The sequence below is a fragment of the Natrix helvetica genome (assembly GCF_964273705.1).
Source record: "Natrix helvetica genome assembly, chromosome: 10".
NCBI lineage: Eukaryota > Metazoa > Chordata > Lepidosauria > Squamata > Natricidae > Natrix > Natrix helvetica.
The window spans coordinates 5,299,314-5,320,036 of NC_138561.1; the positions used below are offsets into that span (position 1 = coordinate 5,299,314).

The following is a 20,723-nucleotide window of genomic DNA, read 5'->3' on the forward strand; positions in this document are numbered from 1 at the left end:
GATGTGTCTTATACTTCGGAGCGTCTTAGACTCCGAAAACTACGGTAATTGTAATTGTTCCTTCTTACTTCTAGTTTGGTGACCCGGGTTTTTAGACAACAGATTTCCTCACATTTTGCCACCAGCTGTGGTTGGCATCTTCAGAAGCATGGTGGTCTGCTATGCATTGCTCAATTATTCAAATCCCCGGGGGGGGGGGGGGGATTCAGGGATGTTTTTCTATGCAGCCCCAGTCTGAATCTGGCCCACTTTTCGATTTCATTCTTTCTCTTCCCAGTTTTTTGCAGCATTCTAAATTTTACCCCCATCTTTTTCGGTTGTTCTGCTGATGGACAGATAGGCAGATATCATCCCAAACTCCTTGCCTGATATATTTATTTAAACAGACTGAGTTGGAAAGGACTTGGAGGTCTTCTAGTCCAACCCCCTTGTCAAGCAGGAGACTAACCAACTTGTATAACCACCACTACTCCACCGTCTCAACATCTAATTTGTTTTCAGTGTTCTGTTGGGCTGCAAAGAATCAAAAGGACTCAGGAATAGAATATCTGAGCACGATCTGATTTATGAAGCTGTTAAAATACTCATACAATAATACAATACAATAGCAGGGTTGGAAGGGACCTTGGAGGTCTTCTAGTCCAACCCCCTGCCTATGCAGGAAACCCTATACCATTTCAGACAAATGGCTAGCCAACATCTTCTTAAAGACTTCCTGTGTTGGGGCATTCACAACTTCTGGAGGTAAGCTGTTCCACTGATTAATTGTTCTAACTATCAGGAAATTTCTCCTCAATTCTAAGTTGCTTCTCTTCTTGATTAGTTTCCACCCTAATTCTTGTCCTGCCCTCAGGTGCCTTGGAGAATAGTTTGATTCCCTCTTCTTTGTGGCAACCCCTGAGATATTGGAACACTGCTATCATATCTCCCCTAGTCCTTCTTTCTCAAGCTCTCATGACTGGGAGAGACATGGGAACAAGGTCAGGCAATGAATAGGCGTAGCAACTACCGTATTTTTCAGAGTATAAGACGCACTGGAGTATAAGACACCAAGATTTTGAAGAGGCAATTTAAAAAGGGGGGTTTTGCACTCTGCAGACCTCCCCAAAACGGCCCGTTTTTCATAAAAGCGGACCCGTTTTTTGTAAAAAAAAAAAAAGGCATGAATAGCCTTTAGGAGGCTTGTAGAGTGCTCCTGGGGCTGGGGGGGGGCAAAAATTGGCTCATTTTCCACTCATTTCTGTCCTCCTCAGCTACTAGGAGCACTCTAGAAGCCTCCTAAAGGCTATGGATGGCCATTTCTATAAAGGGGGCAAGGTTTCGGGAGGCCAAAATGCTGTATTCAGTGTATAAGATGCACCCAGATTTTCACCCTCTTTTTTGAGGGAAAAAGGTGCATCTTATACTCCGAAAAATACGGTAAGTCAGCCAATGGGAGCTTTAACAGATCTGAGTCTGTGCAAAGAATTGAAACAGAAACTTAAGCAGTCTGCTGCTCTGAGAAGTAAACTTAAGCACTCTGGTCTGGGCTTGTCTGCTGATATGAAACTAACAGATTAACTGCTTGTGTTTGCCTGTAACTCTCCTGCCTTGTGTTTACTTGAAAGAACTACCTGTTGGTACTGTACATTTATTCATCTATTCATATGTCTATAAATAAGTTAATGAATCCAGCTCAATCAGTTACCTGTGTGTGCTTTCTGGATTTTTTTTGCAACAAACTCTGACAGAAGCTTGGTTGTTTTTTAGCAGCAAGGAGCAGCTTCATTAATTTTCTAAACCTTGATCAAATAATACAACTATTAGGAGCTCAGTTGTGCAGCTCTCCACAGAGAGCTTCTTCTCCAATCCTCAAGCTGCTTGTGCTGGTTTTACTTGGGGAAAAATATTGCTTTAATTAAATGTTCTTTCCTTCTTCTTTTTTTAATAACCAAAACAGAGTGCACATCTCCAATATCCATGTTTGTTTCGAAGAAAACCTTTGGGCTCCATCAACATTATTAGAAAATGCATTAGCAGGATAGGGAGAAGGTAGAATGCAGCAGGAAACATTGCTTTCATTTTCCATTATTATTTTTTTTACTTTTCTCAATGGAATTGTAAAGGTGCAATTGGATCACAACAACATTCAGTGAGAATAGCCACAAGGAGCTCTCAGAACTTCTAAATGTTGGAAGGGATCTTTGAGGTCTTCTAGTCCAGCCCCCTGCTCAAGCAGGAGACCCTATACCATTTCAGACCAATGGCTGTCCAGTCTCTTCTTGAAAGCCTCCAGTGATGAAGCTCCCACAACTTCTAAAGGCAACTTCTGTTCCGTGGGTTGATGGATCTCACCGTCAGAAAATTTCTCTTTATTTCAATTCAATTCAATTTATTAGCGCTTATAGACCGCCCCCTCTCCCGAAAGGGACTCTAGGTTTCTAGGTTGTTTCTCTCCTTGTTGCGTTTTCACCCATTGTTTCTTGTCCTGCCTCCTTTGTGACAGTCTCTCAAATACTGGACTATTGCTATTATTATTATTATTATTATTATTATTATTATTATTATTATTATTATTATTATTATTATTATTATTATTATTATTAATTATTAATTATTATTTATTAAATTTGTTAGCCGCTCCCTCTCCACAAAGGGACTCGGGGCGGCGTACAATAAATAAAAACACATATTATGAAAATTACACATTGTACGGAGGAGGTATAAAAACACAATACAATCATTATAATAACATAGAAATATTAAAATAAGTTAAAATTAAATACCCCAATGGAGATTACAAGTTTAAAAATTGCCAGGAGGAGTAAAATGAAACTATGGTTGAGCCAGGCCTGTTAGTTGAAAAAGGTGGGTCTTGAGTTTTGAACGGAAGGAGCGGAGGTCGGTGGTAATCCTAATATCCGGGGGGAGGTCATTCCAGAGGGCTGGGCCCATCACAGAGAATCATTTCACCCCTAGTCCTTTTCTCTAGACTAGCCAAACTCAAATCCTGCAACTGTTCTTCATATGCTTTACTCTCCAGGCCTTTAATCATCTCCGCCCCCTGCCTTTTATCCCCAGAGCTAAGGTGGTGCTTCGCCAGCAGAGGTGGCTCTTCTGTCCCAAGGACCGGCCCATAGATTTCCACTGCTCTCCTCTCCTCTGCCTTCTGTGCATTCACACGTCAGGCTATGGACCAAGCTGTTCCTCTTCCTCACTAGCCACCTCCAGACCTGGAGGCTGTTGACTCTCCATCTGAGAGCTGACGGACGGCCCAGGCTCTGCCTCTGTCTCTCTCTCTCTGCCAGCTCCATTCCCTCTTCCCCCTCGGAGCTCTCAGGTTGCCCTGATACTGACCCTGACTCCCACGCCTTCTCCTCCTCCTCCTCTGATGTGGCTGCTGGAGGGGCTGGCGGGTGACAGGCCTCCACAGAATGGTTGCACGTTGAGGACCATCCGTAGTCTTGAACATCATAGAGGAAGCAGATGCTTGGATGAGTTTACTTACCCAGGTTATCAGTTATAGAAGGGTAACTCCATGTTCTGACCGAGGCTTCCCGAGAGCAGGAAGCAAACTCCTTGTCCCGACAAAAAAACCTTTTATTAATTTGCTGTGAATTCTGCTCATTCACATCCAGCAAAGTCTTTCAAGGGAGGATTTACGGTCACAGACCTTATCTGGCTTGGAGAGCTGCAAAAGACTGCAAAACCTGACAACGAGTCTTGGAGAGTCACGAACCAATGAAGCGAACTGTCTCCTGCAAACTCCACTCCCCTTTCGCTCCTCTTTTATTTCCCCTGGGAGAGGCCGTTCACAATCCACCTGTGGCATTACTCCCAAATTGACCCCTATCTTTAGCTGTTCCTTTCATCTGGCAACTCTGTGCATGTGCACACTGGGAGCAGGCTCCAGCTGTTCTTCTGCCTCACTAATGTCTGGCTCTGAAGGCAGCTGATAACTGGCATACGGCCCTGGCACCCCCTCTGTCTCCGACACAGAGCCCTCATCCGAGCCTTCCCCAGACTCCAGGACTGGCCCATGTTCCTCCCCAACCCTCCTCACTGTCTGAAACTGCTGCCAGCTCCACTGGCCACTGGCGGGACACAACACTGCATTCATAGAAGTTCGCTCGGCTTGCAGGGGAGAAAAGTTTGCAGCTTAACCCGTTTCATTAATTTTGGGTTGATGAATCATCAATATCTTTATTTATTTATTTTCACAGGAGATTATTTCTCTGCTACTCATTATTGACTCCAATGTGTCTCCCTCTGTTGCAGCGTAACCGCGGTCAGGCTTCCCGATGGGGTCACTTTCATTGTCTACGAATTCTGGGAGAATGAGGATGACTGGAAAAGGTACCATACCAGCGGTCTCAGCTTTTGCTCTAGCCGTGTTCCGAGTTAAGAAACCGGCTGACCTTCTTCTCCGTCCTTCTCCTTGCCTCCACAGGCACCTGCAGAGTCCCGTCTGTAAAAGCTTCCAGCATGTCAAAGTGGATACGCTGAATCAGCCAGAAGGAGTTTCCAGCGTGTCGGTGCCAGGTCTGAACACTAAGATTGTGACAAGACTTAAGATCTAGAGTGGTCTTGGTGTGGGGACAGGGCTCAAATGTTTTGAGTATTTTGATTTAAAAAAAATCAATGTTTCCTTGGAAACCAGCTTGAATCCTGGCACATCTCTGGCTTTCTTGGCAACGGAATAGAAAGTGTTCTTCTTCCAGGGGACTGTTCAATTTTCCATTATAGATATGCTGGCTTTTCCTGGTGATCTCCCTTCCTATTACTAACCATGGCTGACAGGGGTGGGTCACTACCGGTACGCTGCTTGTGGTCCATTCGTGCATGCACCGGACGTGCGCTGTGCATGCACCAGACATGCGCTGCACATGCATGTGCACTCCACACCTGTGACACCCAGCTGCTTGGCCGAGGTCGGGCAGGTACTGCACGCTGTGCACTCGGGTGCAATTGGCCTGCTTGCTTCAAAAACAGGTGTGGAACGGGGGTGGGTGGGCCAAACGAACCACCCAGGGGTGGGTTCCTGCCAGTTCTAACCTCTTCTATAGAAGAGGTTCCACAAATCTACAGTGCCATTTAGAACCGGTTCCAGCTCCCTCCCCCTGCTCGTCCACACATCATCAAGATGAAGAGCGAGAGGAGGAATTCTGGGAGTTGAAGTCCACAAAACTGTCAAGTTCGAACACCCCTGGGTTTTTTTTCTAAAGGGTTAGGGGTGCAAGGGTCTTGTAACTTGACAGCTTTAAGACTTGCACACTTAAATGCCAGAGTTCCTGAGCCAACATGACTGGAGGAGGAATTCTGGGAGTTGAAGTCCACAAGTCTTAACGCTATCAAGTTCGAACACCCCTGGGTTTTTTTTTCTAAAGGGTTAAGGGTGCAAGGGTCTTGTAACTTGACAACTTTAAGACTTGCGTGCTTCAAATGCCAAGAGTTTCTGAGCCAACATTTTGGTTGCTAAGCAAGAGCATTGTTAAGTGTGTTTCACCACAGTTTACAAGTTGGCAACGCCTACTCAGTCACATGACTGCCAAACCATTCCCACTTGGTCACATGGCTGGCAAGCCACTCCCACCCGGTCACATGGCTGGCAAGCCACTCCCACAAAGCCGGCCACACCTACAGAAGAGGTTCTAAAAAAATTTGAAACCCACCACTGGAGCCACCATACTGGTATGGTGGCCGCTGCTCCCGTCTACTACCGATACGGCCATACCGGGCCCTACCAGCCGGAGCCCACCACGGATGGCTGATTCTGCTTAGCTTTTACGTACCAAGAAAGCCTGGTTTTGCCGAAGTCGCAGCGTATGATGCCAGCTCAAAGTGGATGCGATTGTTTCACTGCACGAGATTGCACTTCATTTTTAAGGGACAATTGGGCTGAATCAGTTTCATGAGCACACAACATGCTGAAATAGGTTGAAATGGAACCCAACAGGTCATGGCTGAAGATATTACGGGGGGGGGGGGGGCTGCCACTTTTTAGAAGGTTGTGTGAATGAGATTATCATGGAAAAGTGTGTCTTGAATAGTCATCCCAAGTAATGTAACCGTGGGAAGGGTATTTTGATAACCTGGATGTAGATGTGTGAAGCCAGCCTTTGCTTGCAAACCGCTATGGGCCATGGATGGAAGGATCAAGGCAAGAAATGTATTTAATTGAAATAAAAGAAGGCCTCTTTCTAGCTTAGGGATGGATAGGAATGGCAGCAAGGACAGGCAGATAGATAGATAGGTGATAGATAGATAGATAGATGATAGATAGATAGATGATAGATAGATAGATAGATAGATAGATAGATAGATAGATGATAGATAGATAGATAGATAGATAGATAGATAGATAGATAGATGATAGATAGATAGATAGATAGATAGATAGATAGATAGATAGATAGATGATAGATAGATAGATAGATAGATAGATATAGAATATGTATATATGTATCTGTACCTGTATCTCTCTCTCTCGCCTGTCTGTCTATCTATCTACCAGATATCTATCTATCTATCTATCTATCTATCTATCTATCTATCTATCTATCTATCTATCTATCTATCTATCTGGATAGATTTATCATCTCTATTTATCTATCTATCTATCTATCTATCATCTATCTATCTATCTATCTATCTATCTTTCTATCTATCTATCTTTCTATCCATCCATCCATCCATCTATTATCTATATCTATCATCTATCTTTGTCAATAGATCTATCCTTATATCATCTACGTATATCTACCTACCTACCTCTGTCTGTCTGTCTGTCTGTCTGTCTATCTATCTATCTCTATCTATCTATCTATCTATCTATCTATCTATCTATCTATCATCTATCATCAGATATCTATCTACCTACCTAGATATATCTATCTATCTATCTATCTATCTATCTATCTATCTATCTATCTATCTATCCATCCATCCATCCATCCATCCATCCATCCATCATCTATATCTATCACCTATCTGTCCTTCCTCCATCTTCACTGAAATTTCATCCTGCCCAGGATTGGGTCAGAACTGGGATTCAGTACCCCTATAAAAGTAATTTTTTTAAAGGGAGAGTTGGAATAATGTCAGCATTCCAAATACCATGCAGAAATAAATCAAAGTCCAAGGCAGAGTTATCCTTAAAGTTCCAATTTAATAAGACAGACATGTTGGCACATCTGTGGAATTCCAATTCTGAAGTCACTTCCTGGAATTCCACCCAGTTGAAAGTTCATAATCTTATGTCCACTCCCATAAATCCATCACATGGTCCAATCTTCTTCTTCGACCCCCACAACTCCACCCCGCTGGTTCCAGTTAGGTGCGGAGACAAAAGATGACCTTGGCTTCTATAAAGGAATGACAACAACACATTCCACAATTCTACTCCTTTCTATTCCCCCCTCCCAATTACTACACTAATGAAACAGCATAGTGAAATGAAAGAAAATGTGGCAGGCCAAAGATTCTTAAAGGAACCACTGAAGGCCTGACACAATCTTTGTTGATAGATATATCTTTATGTCATCTATATCTACCTACCTACCTACCTACCTACCTACCTACCCACCTACCTACCTACCTACCTAGATCTATCTATCTATCTATCTATCTATCTATCTATCTATCTATCTATCTATCTATCTATCTCTATCTATCTAGTCTGTCTAGTCTGTCTATCTATCTATCTATCTATCTATCTATCTATCTATCTATCAGATATCTATCTACCTACCTACCTACCTACCTACCTATCTAAATGTAACTATGTATGTATCTACCTACCTACCTACTTACCTACCTACATACTATCTATCTGACTCCCTAATCCTCTTTTTCTGAGAGCTTTTTTTTCCATTGCAGCTGCCTGGTGCACCCTCAACCGAGACTGACATAGAGGAGACAGACGGTGCCCTAAAGGGAAGTTCAGATGGGTCTCCCTTCTCCTCACCTGGCTGGTGCCAACGTCCTTTCCTCTCTTTGGCAGAGAAGCACACTCTTATCTTTTCTAATAACTTTGTTACCGGTGTCGTCTCTTCTCCCTCCCTTCCTTCCAATGCATTTCTGTCTAGAAATGAGATTTGTTTGCTCTTGGGGTGGAGGAAGGAACAACAAGAAGTCTAATACTCAATCTTCCCACTTAGGCCTTAGCCAACAAACCATTTTTTCCTTCTCTAAGCTTTATACCCCAAGCATGTAACAAGTTTTGGTTTGGTAGCCGCCAGAGATGAGGACTTGATTGCAAGTCTCAAAGGTGCTTTTTCAGGAGGCAACTGGACTTTCTTGTTTTTTCTTTTGAAGACGTTTCACTTCTCATCCAAGAAGCTTCTTCAGCTCTGGCAGGATAGTGGGGAATGGAAGGATTTATATTCAGATATTGAGACTCTAGAAAGAGTGCAGAGAAGAGCAACCAGGATAATTAGGGGACTGGAAGCTAAAACATACGATGAACAGTTGTAGGAACTAGGCATGGCTAGTCTAGGGAAGAGAAGGACCAGGGGAGACAGTATAGCAATGTTCCAATATTTGAGGGGCTGCCACAGAGAGAAAGGGGTCCAAAGCACTTGAAGGCCAGACAATGAATAATGGATGGAAACTGACCAAGGAGAGATTCAACCTGGAAATAAGGAGACATTTTCTGGCAGTGAGAACAATCAACCCATGGAACAGAAGTTGCCTTCAGAAGTTGTGGGAGCTTCATCTCTGGAAGCTTTGAAGAAGAGAGTGGACTGTCATCTGTCAAAAATGTCGTAGGGTCTGCTTGAGGGGTTGGGATGGATTAGATGACCTATGAGGTCCCTTCCAACTCGGTTCATCTGTATCTGAATATAAATCCTTCCATTCCCCCAGCATCCTGTCAGGGCTGAAAAAGCTTCTTGGGTGTGAAGTGAAACATCTTCAAAGAAAGGAAAAAAATTAAGGAAGTCCATTTGCCTCCTGAATAAGCACCTTTGGGGCAGCCAGGAATCTGTACAGACTTTTAGCTTGATTGCAAGCGTTAATGCAGCGCTGCTGAAAATTCCTTGATAAATTGAGCAGGAGTTTTGCGAAAGGCATTCAGAGTTTCACCAAGGACAGATATTTTTCCCCCTGACTAGGTGGTTTGTGATGGCCTGCCTTAAGACCCTGGCCTGGTTCAGACCACAGCGAAGTAACATATCCAGTGATCTGCAGTAGGGGGAAGTCTTCCTGTTGTTGCTTTAGAACAGTGTTTCTCAAACTTGGCGACTTTTAGTCCTGTGGACTTCAACTCCCAGAATTCCCCAGCCAGCTATGCTGGCTGGGGGATTCTGGGAGTTGAAGTCCACAGGACTTAAAGTCGCCAAGTTTGAGAAACACTGCTTTAGAAGATAAAAGTTAAATATTTTTAATGCCCCGTATGAGGTTGCCTTTCCTGCCCCAACTTCACCATGGAGAGATCTCCCCTCCCGAGAATGTAACGCAATAGTCCTATGTTTTACTCTCATGAGGCTGAAGAAGGTTGGATAAAATAATCTTAATTCTTCCTTCTGAGTTCAATGGATTGGAGAACCCTTGCCAATTCCTTTGGAATCCCAATGTTCAATTATCTAGGAGCTCAATCTGAGTCTAAATCCGAAGCAATGCATAGACTAACACAGCAGTGCATGGGTGTTGACGGTTTGCTTACATTATTCCAGTGGGGGGATTCAGCCGGTTCGCACCTATTTGGGAGAACCGGCTGTTAACTTTCTAAGCAGTTCGAAGAACCGGTTGTTGAAAGAAATCACCTTTTGTGTTTTTCCCACTTTACAGGGCTAATCCTGTAAGGAAGGCAGGAAGGAAACATTCTGGTGTTGTTTGTAGCCTCATCTTTATTGCCCTCCTTACAGAAACTGCCTCTCCGGTTAACCCTTATGACATTGTCACCGCTAAGGCGGAGCGCCCATCGATCTGAGTGACGTTGAGTCGGCCACGCCCTCCCAGTCACATGACCACTGGGCCCCGCCTACCCAGCTGGTCATTAGGGCAGAGAACCGGTTGTTAAATTATTTGAATCCCACCACTGCATTATTCCATTTGTAAATGTGTTAACCGCTATTCCGTAAAACAAAGGTTTCCAACTATTTCTTGGCCTGCTTAAGAAAGACAGTTATTTGAATCTCTCCACCCCCCAACGATGGTTTCCTAGAGGTCACAGCAGAGGTGGGTTCCTACCGATTTGGACTAGTTCGGCTGAGTAGATAGTAACTTGGCCTGCCACGCCCCTGAACTGGTTCTCTCGGTGGCGCGTAGGTGCCTGCATCTGTTTTTTTTTTTGCTTCAGGGCATGTGCAGAAGCAATTTTCTTGGTACTGCGCATGCATGCGTAGTGCGCAGCGCATCCCTGAGCAAACCGGCAGTAGCATCAGCCGGGACCCACCCCTGGGTCACAGTATTGCCCATATTCTTTGGGAGTTAAATGGGCCTGTAGATTGGATCAGATTGATTGCTGCCTGGTCATTGAGTTCTCTTACTTGAACACACCATTGCATGAATCCATCAAAATAAGCCTCGATGTACTTTAGACATCTTCCCTCCCCCCCACCCCGTACTGTAGAAAGAGTAGCACTATGTTACTTTTACCAAGTCATAAGCACATTTTCTTTTCCAAACCGAAAAAAACCACCAGTTGTTTCTAACAAGACGAAAGCAGGCAAGTTTTTCCATAGAACAAGGGAGTTTCCTTCCCCTTCCCCTTCTTCCCCCCCCCCCCTCACCTCTTTCTCCGGGCAATGTGGCTCATATATCTTCCTTTTGACTGTAACCTTTGATAGCTGATGTGTACTCTTTTAGAAATAAAACGATGTAGCTCCCAAGCTTAGCACGGACGGCACGGTATCAGTGTTAGCAAACATATAGGCAATTTTAAGATATCAATATGTGCCATTGTGTACAATTTTATGACTAAGTACCGATAACCAAATAAAAAGGAAAAAATTAAAAGAGACCTTTGGATTTGTTTTCATTTTCCTCGCTATCTCTAAAGACCAGTGCTTGTCAATGTGGAGAATCTAGAAAGAGTGCAGAGAAGAGCAACATAGAGGATTAGAGGACTGGAGGCTAAAACATACGAAGAACGGTTGCAGGAACTGGGTAGGTCTGGTTTAATGAAAAGAAGGGCTAGGGGAGACATGATAGCAGTGTTCCGATATCTCAGAGGTTGCCACAAAGAAGAGGGAGTTAAACTATTCTCCAAAGCACCTGAGGGTAGGACAAGAAGCAATGGTGGAAACTTAACCAAGAAGAGAAGCAACCAATAACTAAGGAAACATTTTCTGGCTGTGAGAACGATCAACCAGTAGAATAGCTTGCCTTCAGAAGTTGTGAATGCTCCAACACTGGAAGATTTTAATAAAAGATTGGACAATCATTTGTCTGAAATGGTGTAAGGTTTCCTGCCTGAGCAGGAAATTGGAATAGAAGACCTCCATGGTCCCTTCAAACTTCTAGTCTAGTCTATTTTCTATTCTATTTTGTTCTTTTCTCTTAATCTCTTTTCTCTTCTCTTTTTTCTTCTTTTCTATTCTCTTTTCTATTCTATTCCACTCCATTCCATCCCACTCCACCCCACCCCATCCTAACCTATCCTATCCTGTGCTGGCTGGGGGATTCTGGGAGTTGAAGTCCACAGGACTTAAGTTGCCAAGATTGCGAACCACTGCTCTAAAAGGATGCAAAGGACCAGCTGTCTGCCAGGAATATAAATCCTTCCATTCCCCACCATCCTGTCAGAGCTGAAGAAGCTTCTTGGATGAGAAGCAAAACGTCTTCAAAGAAAAACCAGAAAGTCCAGTTGCTTCCTGAAAAAGCACCTTGGGACAACCATGGTCTGGTTGTTGACTCAGAATCTCCAGAGACACACATTCATATGATTTCTGGATGCTGCAATCAGTCATAAATATGAGCTGCTAAGAAACCAAATCATGCTCAGAGGTAGGGCAACAGTCATAAGTTTGAATTTAGTCCTAGCTGACTTTTTAGAAAACTCTTATTAATTGAAACCATCATTAAACAAACTGCCATCAGTTGAAGACTATATGTAATGTGCAATAAAATCTGCCCGGCACTCCTGTTAACTATCCACAAGAATGTTTAAAAGCAGCTCCATCCAACAAGAGACATGACTAACACATCACTTTTATTAACAATACCAGATAGATAAAATGTGAGGAGGAGTTAAATTATAACCAGTGTAGTAAAATCTCAGTTTAATGGGCCATTTAAGGAAGAGGGTTCTGTCACTGCTACGTCTTTTCCACGATGTCATTGTGCACCATTGCATTATTGTGTCTAATGAGGCCACTGATGTGAATTTTACAGTGCGAATCACTGCATCGCGAGACAAAAGAAATAGCATCAATTGTCTGGATTATTTGCAATGTGGTGGACGTTTGGTTTGTTACCTGCCGGTGCAGAAATTCTTTGGAATGCTTTGCTTCCAAAGCCTGCTAAAATTACGTCTGCGCGACTGAGATTTTACCGCATCAGTTCAGTGACACGGAGCATGGCATCACACTAGTCCAGCTGTGAAGAAGAGTGTCTCTTGGAGGCAACATCACCTCGGCTGATGACTTTGGCTAGAGTTTGTGCAATAGGACCATGATGGCAGATGCTGTGCTTTGCCCAAAGATGAAAGCTCCACAAAGGACGGTGATGATTCCCCAGACAGTTAGGCAGGACCTGCAAGGAAGTGGGGAAAAGAGGCCATGTTGCACAGGCTCTGGCCCCTCCAGCAGCTGAATCAGAGGAGGAGGAGGAGGAGGAGGAGGAGGAGGAGGAGGAGGAGGAGGAGGAGGAGGAGGAGGAGGAGGAGGAGGAGGAGGAGGAGGCGTGGAAGTCAGGGTCAGCATCAAGGCAACCTGGGAACTCTGAGGGGGAAGAGGGAATGGAACTGTCAGAGAGAGAGAGAGAGAGAGAGAGACAGAGAGAGAGACAGAGAGAGAGAGACACACACAGAGAGAGACAGAGACAGAGACAGAGGTGGAGCCTGGACTGTCCATCAGCCCTCAGATGAAGAGTCAACACCCTCCAGTCTGGAGGTGACTGATGAGGAAGAGGAGGAACAGCTGGGTCCAGTGCCTGACACACGGATGCACAAAAGGCAGAGGAGAGGAGAGCAGTGGAAATCTATGGGCCGGTCCTTGGGAAGGAAGAGCCACCAATGCTACCGAAGCCCCACCCTAGCTCTGGGGATAAAAGGCAGGGGGCGGAGATGAATAGTTGTTGCAGACAACTATTCATCTCCCTGCCAGATGGACTTGTTAGCCTGCAGCGGGAGAGAAACTTTTTGCCGGGGCTGCTGGCGCTTCTAATAAAGGAATCTTTGAGTTATCTTCACAGGGTTTGTTGTGTTTGGGGAGCTGGGTCAGAACACATACCAGTGGCGTAGCGTGGGTTGTCAGCACCCGGGGCAAGTAATTTGCGCCCCCTAACCCGAGGGCGGCCCAACTGCAGCTGCCCCTTGGACGGCATCAGTCAAGTGAGGCTCTCCATGCTGGCCTCCTGCCTTCCTCCCGAGGAGCAGCTCGACAGGGCAGCGGGAAAAGGCTTGACTGAAGGGAAGCAGGTGCCGCGGGGGTGGGAGGCGCACCGGGGCCTTCGGGAAGGTGCCGGCTTCCCGGGGCGCTCCAGGCGGAGCGGGAGGACGCAGTGGCGTTGCAGCCGCGGGCAGACGGAGCGCAGCGCCGCTCTCCTTCGGCTCCCGCGGGGGCGGCACGGCGGGTCTTGGCGGCTCCGCTGGGAGGTAGGCGGTGCGCAGGAGGAGCCTGGGCGGGCCGAGCCGGGCGCGGAAAGAGGCGGCCACAGTCCGGCAAAGGGCGGCGCGGGGCGAGTCAGTGCGCCCCCCCCAGATGTTGTGCCCGGTGCGGCCGGCACCCCCTGCACCCCCCACGCTACGCCACTGACACATACACTATTTTGCCTAAAGTATTCGCCCACCTGCCTTTCCTCGCATATGAACTTACTATAAGTGACATCCCATTCCTAATCCATAGGGTTCAATATGACGTCGTTCCACCCTTTGCAGCTATCACAGCTTCAACTCTTCTGGGAAGGCTGTCCACAAGGTTTAGGAGTGTGTTGATGGGAATCTTTGACCATTCTTCCAGAAGCCCATTTGTAAGGTCACACACTGATGTTGGACGAGTTTACGTGGCCTACCACTTCGTGGCTGAGTTGCTGTCGTTCCCAAACACTTCCACGTTCTTATAATACAGCTGACAGTCGACTGTGGAATATTTAGGAGCGAGGAAATTTCACGACTGGATTTGCTGCCCAGGTGGCATCTTATCACAGTTCCATGCTGGAATTCACTGAGCTCCTGAGAGCGACCTATTCTTTCACCAATGTTTGTACAAACACTCTGCATGCCTAGGGACCTGAGTTTACACACCTGTGGCCATGGAAGTGATTGGAACACCTGATTCTGATTATTTGAATGGGGGAGCGAATACTTTTGGCAATAGAGTGTATCTTCTATAAAATGTGGATGAAGAGATCCAGCTTTTATAGAGATACCCAGAGGTGTCAACCTGCAAAATGACCTCAGCTGAAGCCATGCTTACTTCTGCTTCATTTCTGGGTTGCCATTCAAGAGGGAGCAGGGAGAACACGGGGAGAACTTGGGAATGTTGTGCCTCAGCCAGCTAGCCAAAACATCTACTAGCCAGCGTGAGAACCAAGGTCATGTCAATGGACACCTGTTGAAGTTGAGCGAGAACCTACACCGGAACTGATTGGCCCATGTGACCTGAGAGACAAAGCGGGGTGGGGAGATCTCATTCTTTTAACTCTCCCTAACCGCAGGAATAATTTAGAGCTGGCTTCACCTTTATAAGTGCCAATATGATGTACTCAATAAAGCAGGGGTGTCAAACTCAACCCCCGGGGGCCGGAATTTGGCCTGCGGGGTGCTTAGATTGAGCCCATGGACCTGACCTGCCAACAGTGAAGACCGGCCAACGTGCCTCTGCCAGAGCTCAGGAGAGCCACATGCAGCCTGCTTGGGCTCAGTTTTCAGCCGTAATGGCCTCCTGCAGCCCTCTGCCAATGAAAATGGAGCTTGGGGTGGCCGCAGGTTCCATTTTCACTGGCAGAGCGCTGCAGGAGGCCATTGTGGCAGGAAACGGAACCTTGATGAGTGACATTGAGCTGGCCATGCCTATCCTGACCATGGCCCATGGCCCCCCTGAGGTCAAACACAACCCTGGTGTAGCCCTCAATGAAATTGAGTTTGACACCCCTGCAATAAAGGATCTCTTGAACCTGACGTCCCCGAGTTCATTCCTCGGGAACGATGACAGGATGGTTATTCAACAATTTTTTTTAAATTCCCTATTAAAATGGGTTGCTGCTTTGCCCAACAAGTCCCCTGGGCAAAATGGGCGAATGACAACCCTCTCTTACGTCCGTGCAAAACGTTGCCAGCTGCTGTGATCATGTCTTTCTCGGCTTCGAGATTCTTCCCAGCCAAAGCTTTGCAAAGGAGCGCATCCGTTGCGCTTGTAAACAAATGCAGCAGGAAAGAATCGTGAAGCCGTTTTGCACGTTGAGGGAGCTGCTTTGCAGTAATGCGGGTTGGCTTCAATCTATTTGATACCTAAGTTAGATGACCGATGGATGGAAGCAGCCACTAATCCAAAGCGACTAAACTGTCCGTTCCTCTTATGCAGGAAAAAAAATGTTTGGGGGGTTGGGGGAACTAAACATACTTGGTTCTTGGCCTGAAGGACTCCGTCTCCATGGCAAACACCAAACACAGCCCTGAGATAAAATAGAAAGCATTCAACATGAACAATGGCTTAAAGATCAGTGGTGGCGCAGTGGTTAGAATGTAGTATTGCAGAGTAATTCTGCCCACTGCCAGCAGTTCAATCTTCACCGGTTCAAGGTTGACTCAGCCTCCATCTTCTGAGGTGGGTAAAATGAGGAGCCAGATTGTTGGGGAAAATAGGCTGACTCTGTAAACCACTTAGAGAGGGCTGTAAAAGCATTGTGAAGCGGTATATAAGTGTTTTTGCTATTGTTGTCTTTCCTTCCTTCCTTCCTTCCTTCCTTCCTTCCTTCCTTCCTTCCTTCCTTCCTTCCTTCCTTCCTTATAACATATTTGTTTATACAATATATTTTTCCTGTTAAATAAGGATGAGAAAGTTTATAACTATTTATAGACTCATTATGTAGGGGAAGGAGAATTTATCATGGGTTTTGTTTGTTTTTTTCAACATACAGCCAAGGTGGATTTTTAAAAGTATATTTAATGTTATATGTTTGGTTCATCCCCCCCCCCCTGTTTTATGTACACATTTTTTTTCTTTTTTGTTGTTGTTACTGTTGGATCTACGTTTTTTTCTGTTTTGTATTTTATTTCTATTGATAAAACATAATATATTATTATGAATGAATGAATGAATGAATGAATGAAACAAAGAAACAATTGGACAACCATTTGTCCAGGATGACTTAAGGACTTCTGCCTTGAGCGGGGAGGGGGGGTTGGACTAGATGACCTCTAAGGTCCCTTTGAGCCCCAGGATTCTATGATTCTATCAACAGACTGGTTTTTTTTTTCAAAATAAGCCATCGGGCAAGTTTTCCCATCCTGACCAGCTGCTGCTATTACCCTCACCCCCAAGCACCTTGGCAGTCAAACTCTTTTCTGATTCCTAGGAGAGAAAAGACACATTTACCTACCTGGGAAAATGAAGATGAAGAAGGCACCAATGCCTCCAATGACGCTGACCACTTCGCTGATGTCGGGTACACTCAGGGCAATGATGAGGGTGACTACCACCCAGGCGGTGGTCAACAGAATTCGCATACATTTCTCGCTGGTCTCCATCTGGATGCAGCTCTGCTTGGAGCCAAGGCAAGCATCTTGGAGGACGGATCTAACAGAGATATTGGTGCATTTCTCTAATGGCTCAAGAATCTGGTGATGCCTTAAACATTAATCCATTTATCCGTCTAGATCAGGGGTATCCAACTTTGGCCACTTTAAGACCTGTGGACCTCAACTCCCAGAATTCCCCAGCCAGCTATGCTGGCTGGAGAATTCTGGGAGTTGAAGTCCACATGTTGAAATACCAAGGATGGACACTCCTGCTCTAAATACTTCCCCAATTAAGCTTTGACTTCCACAGATTCTGGCTGGAGAATTCTGGGAGTTGAAGTCCACATTTTGAAATACCAAGGATGGACAGTCCTGCTCCAAATACTTTCCCAAATAAGCTCTGACTTCCTCCGATTCCTCGAAACCCAGAAAAGTTAATATTATCAACCACGGAGTGGTCTTTAAAGGAGTAACTGTTGGTCCTTGAAGACAAGAAACACAACTGTGAATTATCATCTCCAGCTTCATTGTCAGGTTACATTAACAAGTCTTGCAAGACTGAAAGTGTTTATCTCCCCCTCTCTTTATACTCGCTAAAAGACTAGGGAGCAAAAGTGGTATTCAGTACGTTCTGACCAGTTCTGGAGAACCGGTAGCGGAAATTTTGAGTAGTTCGGAGAACCGGAAAACACAGAGTAAATACTCTGACTGGCCCGCCCCTATCTATTCTCCTCCTCCCGAGTCCTAGCTGATCGAGAGGGAATGGGGATTTGGCAGTATCCTTCCCCTGGAGTGGGCAGGGAATGGGGATTTGGCAGTATCCTTCCCCTGGAGTGGGGAGGGAATGGAGATTTTACAGTATCCTTCCCCTGGAGTGGGAAGGGAATGGAGATTTTACAGTATCCTTCCCCTGGAGTGGGGAGGGAATGGAGATTTTACAGTATCCTTCCCCTGGAGTGGGGAGGGAATGGAGATTTTACAGTATCCTTCCCCTGGAGTGGGGAGGGAATGGAGAGTTTGCAGTATCCTTCCCCTGGAGTGGGAAGGGAATGGAGATTTTACAGTATCCTTCCCCTGGAGTGGGGAGGGAATGGAGATTGTACAGTATCCTTCCCCTGGAGTGGGGAGGGAATGGAGATTTTGCAATATCCATCCCCCAGGAGTGGGGAGGGAATGGGGATTTTGCAGTATCCTTCCCCTGGAGTGGGGAGGGAATGGAGATTTTGCAGTATCCTTCCCCTGGAGTGGGAAGGGAATGGAGATTTTACAGTATCCTTCCCCTGGAGTGGGGAGGGAATGGAGATTTTACAGTATCCTTCCCCTGGAGTGGGAAGGGAATGGAGATTTTACAGTATCCTTCCCCTGGAGTGGGGAGGGAATGGAGATTTTACAGTATCCTTCCCCTGGAGTGGGGAGGGAATGGAGATTTTACAGTATCCTTCCCCTGGAGTGGGGAGGGAATGGAGATTTTACAGTATCCTTCCCCTGGAGTGGGGAGGGAATGGAGAGTTTGCAGTATCCTTCCCCTGGAGTGGGAAGGGAATGGAGATTTTACAGTATCCTTCCCCTGGAGTGGGGAGGGAATGGAGATTGTACAGTATCCTTCCCCTGGAGTGGGGAGGGAATGGAGATTTTGCAATATCCATCCCCCAGGAGTGGGGAGGGAATGGGGATTTTGCAGTATCCTTCCCCTGGAGTGGGGAGGGAATGGAGATTTTGCAGTATCCTTCCCCTGGAGTGGGGAGGGAATGGAGATTTTACAGTATCCTTCCCCTGGAGTGGGAAGGGAATGGAGATTTTACAGTATCCTTCCCCTGGAGTGGGGAGGGAATGGAGATTTTACAGTATCCTTCCCCTGGAGTGGGGAGGGAATGGAGAGTTTGCAGTATCCTTCCCCTGGAGTGGGAAGGGAATGGAGATTTTACAGTATCCTTCCCCTGGAGTGGGGAGGGAATGGAGATTGTACAGTATCCTTCCCCTGGAGTGGGGAGGGAATGGAGATTTTGCAATATCCATCCCCCAGGAGTGGGGAGGGAATGGGGATTTTGCAGTATCCTTCCCCTGGAGTGGGGAGGGAATGGAGATTTTGCAGTATCCTTCTCCTGGAGTGGGGAGGGAATGGGGATTTTGCAGTATCCTTCTCCTGGAGTGGGGAGGGAATGGGGATTTTGCAGTATCCTTCCCCTGGATTGGACAGGGGAAGGGGATTTTGCAGTATCCTTCCCCTGGAGTGGGGAGGGAATAGAGAGTTTGAAGTATCCTTCCCTACCATGCCCACCAAGCCACACCCACCAAGCCATGCCCACAGAACTAGTAGTAAAAAAAATGAACCCCACCACTGCTAGGGAGGGTCCCTTCTGGAACTCTTCCCATAGCCCCCCTCCTTCAGTGGGGTGGGACAACCTTTACATCCCAGTTGTCCAGCAATGGCCTACTACCTCCCAAGATCTTGAGAGCAACTCAATTCTTTTTTCTGATTCTCCTCGATTAACACAGGAAAAAGTGTGTGTGTGGTGACCCAGTTTTGTGCAAACATCAAAATGTGGCGTGTTTTTTTTCCTGAAAGAGTCTTAACGCCTCCGACAGTCCTAGAAACTGTTATTTTTGCTTTCTCACCTTCCTAGAAAAAGGACAATGGGGTAGATGGTGATAATGGAGATGCCAAACAACAGCCGGGCTACCATAACCATCACATCATTCCCAGGGTAGGACATGAGGATATCCGCTGCTACATCAGCTCCAAATGTTAAGTAGCCGTACAAACCTTGCAGGAAATAAACCATGAGGTTGTCACTAGAAAATCCGTGATCTGGTGGATCATCGTTTCAGAAAGATTCCCAGTGCAGATACGTCTGTGGTCTTCTGCCCATTTATATATAATCTCTACTTACTCTCTACTTTTGGTAGGGATTTCCTCCTCAATGATTCTCTGATTATGTTGTGGCCTGCCAGATTCGGACAGCGAGGAGGTTGGGGAGGAACATGGGCCAGTATTAGAGGCTGGGGAAGGCTCTGATGAGGGCTCTGCATCAGAGGCAGAGATGGGGCCAGGGCTGTCCGACAGTTATCAGCTACCTTCGGAGTCAGACATTAGTGAGGCAGATGAACAGCTGGAGCCTGTTCCCAGTGTGCGCATGCGCAGAGTTGCCAGACGAAGGGAACAGCTAAAGAACAAGGGTCGACTTGGGAGTAAGGCCACAGGTGGACGGTGAATGGCCCCTCCAATAGAGAATAAAAGAGGAGCGAAAGGGGAGTGGAGTTTGCAGGAGGCAATTAATTCATTCCCGCATTCTTGCCAAGTATTGCGGCATCTGAAAGATATTGGCCTGGCCATTCTCCAAGCCGGATAAAGATTGGTAATTGTGAATTATCTTGAAAGACTGTGAGCCGGGACTTTGCTAGAGAGGAATTCACTGTAAATTAAATAAAAGGGGTTTTTCGGGGCGAGGACTTGGCTTCGTGCTGCTGGGGATGCCTAGGTCAGAACAGATTAATCAAGGAACTGGTTAATCAAATTGGCAAGGTAAGCTACTATAAATAAATGGGCAGCAAATCAATGAATCAATCACACACACACACACACACACTGAAAATGTTAACTAGTTGGACAATGAAGCATCTTCAAGCAAACTACCAAGCTCAAAGACCACTAGAAACTCCACTTTAGTTTAGTTATTTGGGTGAAAGAAACTGCGACAAACTCTTACATTTCTAAACCCAAAAGAATTCTTTGCCCACCAATGATTCTTGCCAAGTCGCTTTTCGTGAAATTTCTTGAGAGGCTTGTAAGAATTCCAGCAACTGAGCTATTTCACATCTACAATCAAATATATCCCAATATCCATTTGTGAGATTTCAAGTGCTACGATGCTCAGGCTGCGTAGCAAGTAGTTGGCTAGAA

General features: G+C 45.9%; 2 protein-coding genes across 7 annotated transcripts in view; one reads left to right on the forward strand and one right to left on the reverse strand.

Annotated features, from left to right (window-relative positions):
* The window catches only part of NECAB2 (N-terminal EF-hand calcium binding protein 2), a 213,406-nt gene extending 204,212 nt beyond the window's left edge, over positions 1 to 9,194 (forward strand). For 2 of the 3 annotated variants that reach the window (XM_081963382.1, XM_081963380.1), the window contains exons 11-12: positions 4,258 to 4,335; positions 4,430 to 4,726. In XM_081963382.1, the coding sequence (XP_081819508.1) occupies positions 4,258 to 4,335; positions 4,430 to 4,559 (208 nt within the window). In that variant the 3' untranslated portion in view covers positions 4,560 to 4,726. Of the gene's footprint in view, positions 1 to 4,257; positions 4,336 to 4,429; positions 4,727 to 7,857 lie in introns of those variants that run through there. The other variant, XM_081963381.1, reaches the window with a different exon arrangement.
* Positions 9,195 to 12,116: 2,922 nt separating this feature from the next.
* Positions 12,117 to 20,723, reverse strand: part of SLC38A8 (solute carrier family 38 member 8) — a 49,868-nt gene continuing 41,261 nt past the window's right edge. For all 4 annotated transcript variants that reach the window (XM_081963364.1, XM_081963361.1, XM_081963363.1 and 1 more), the window contains 4 exons: positions 19,439 to 19,586; positions 16,684 to 16,880; positions 15,705 to 15,756; positions 12,117 to 12,675 (listed from right to left, as the gene is read on the reverse strand). In XM_081963364.1, coding sequence (XP_081819490.1) covers positions 12,573 to 12,675; positions 15,705 to 15,756; positions 16,684 to 16,880; positions 19,439 to 19,586 — 500 coding nt within the window. In that variant the 3' untranslated portion in view covers positions 12,117 to 12,572. The remainder of the gene's footprint in view (positions 12,676 to 15,704; positions 15,757 to 16,683; positions 16,881 to 19,438; positions 19,587 to 20,723) is intronic.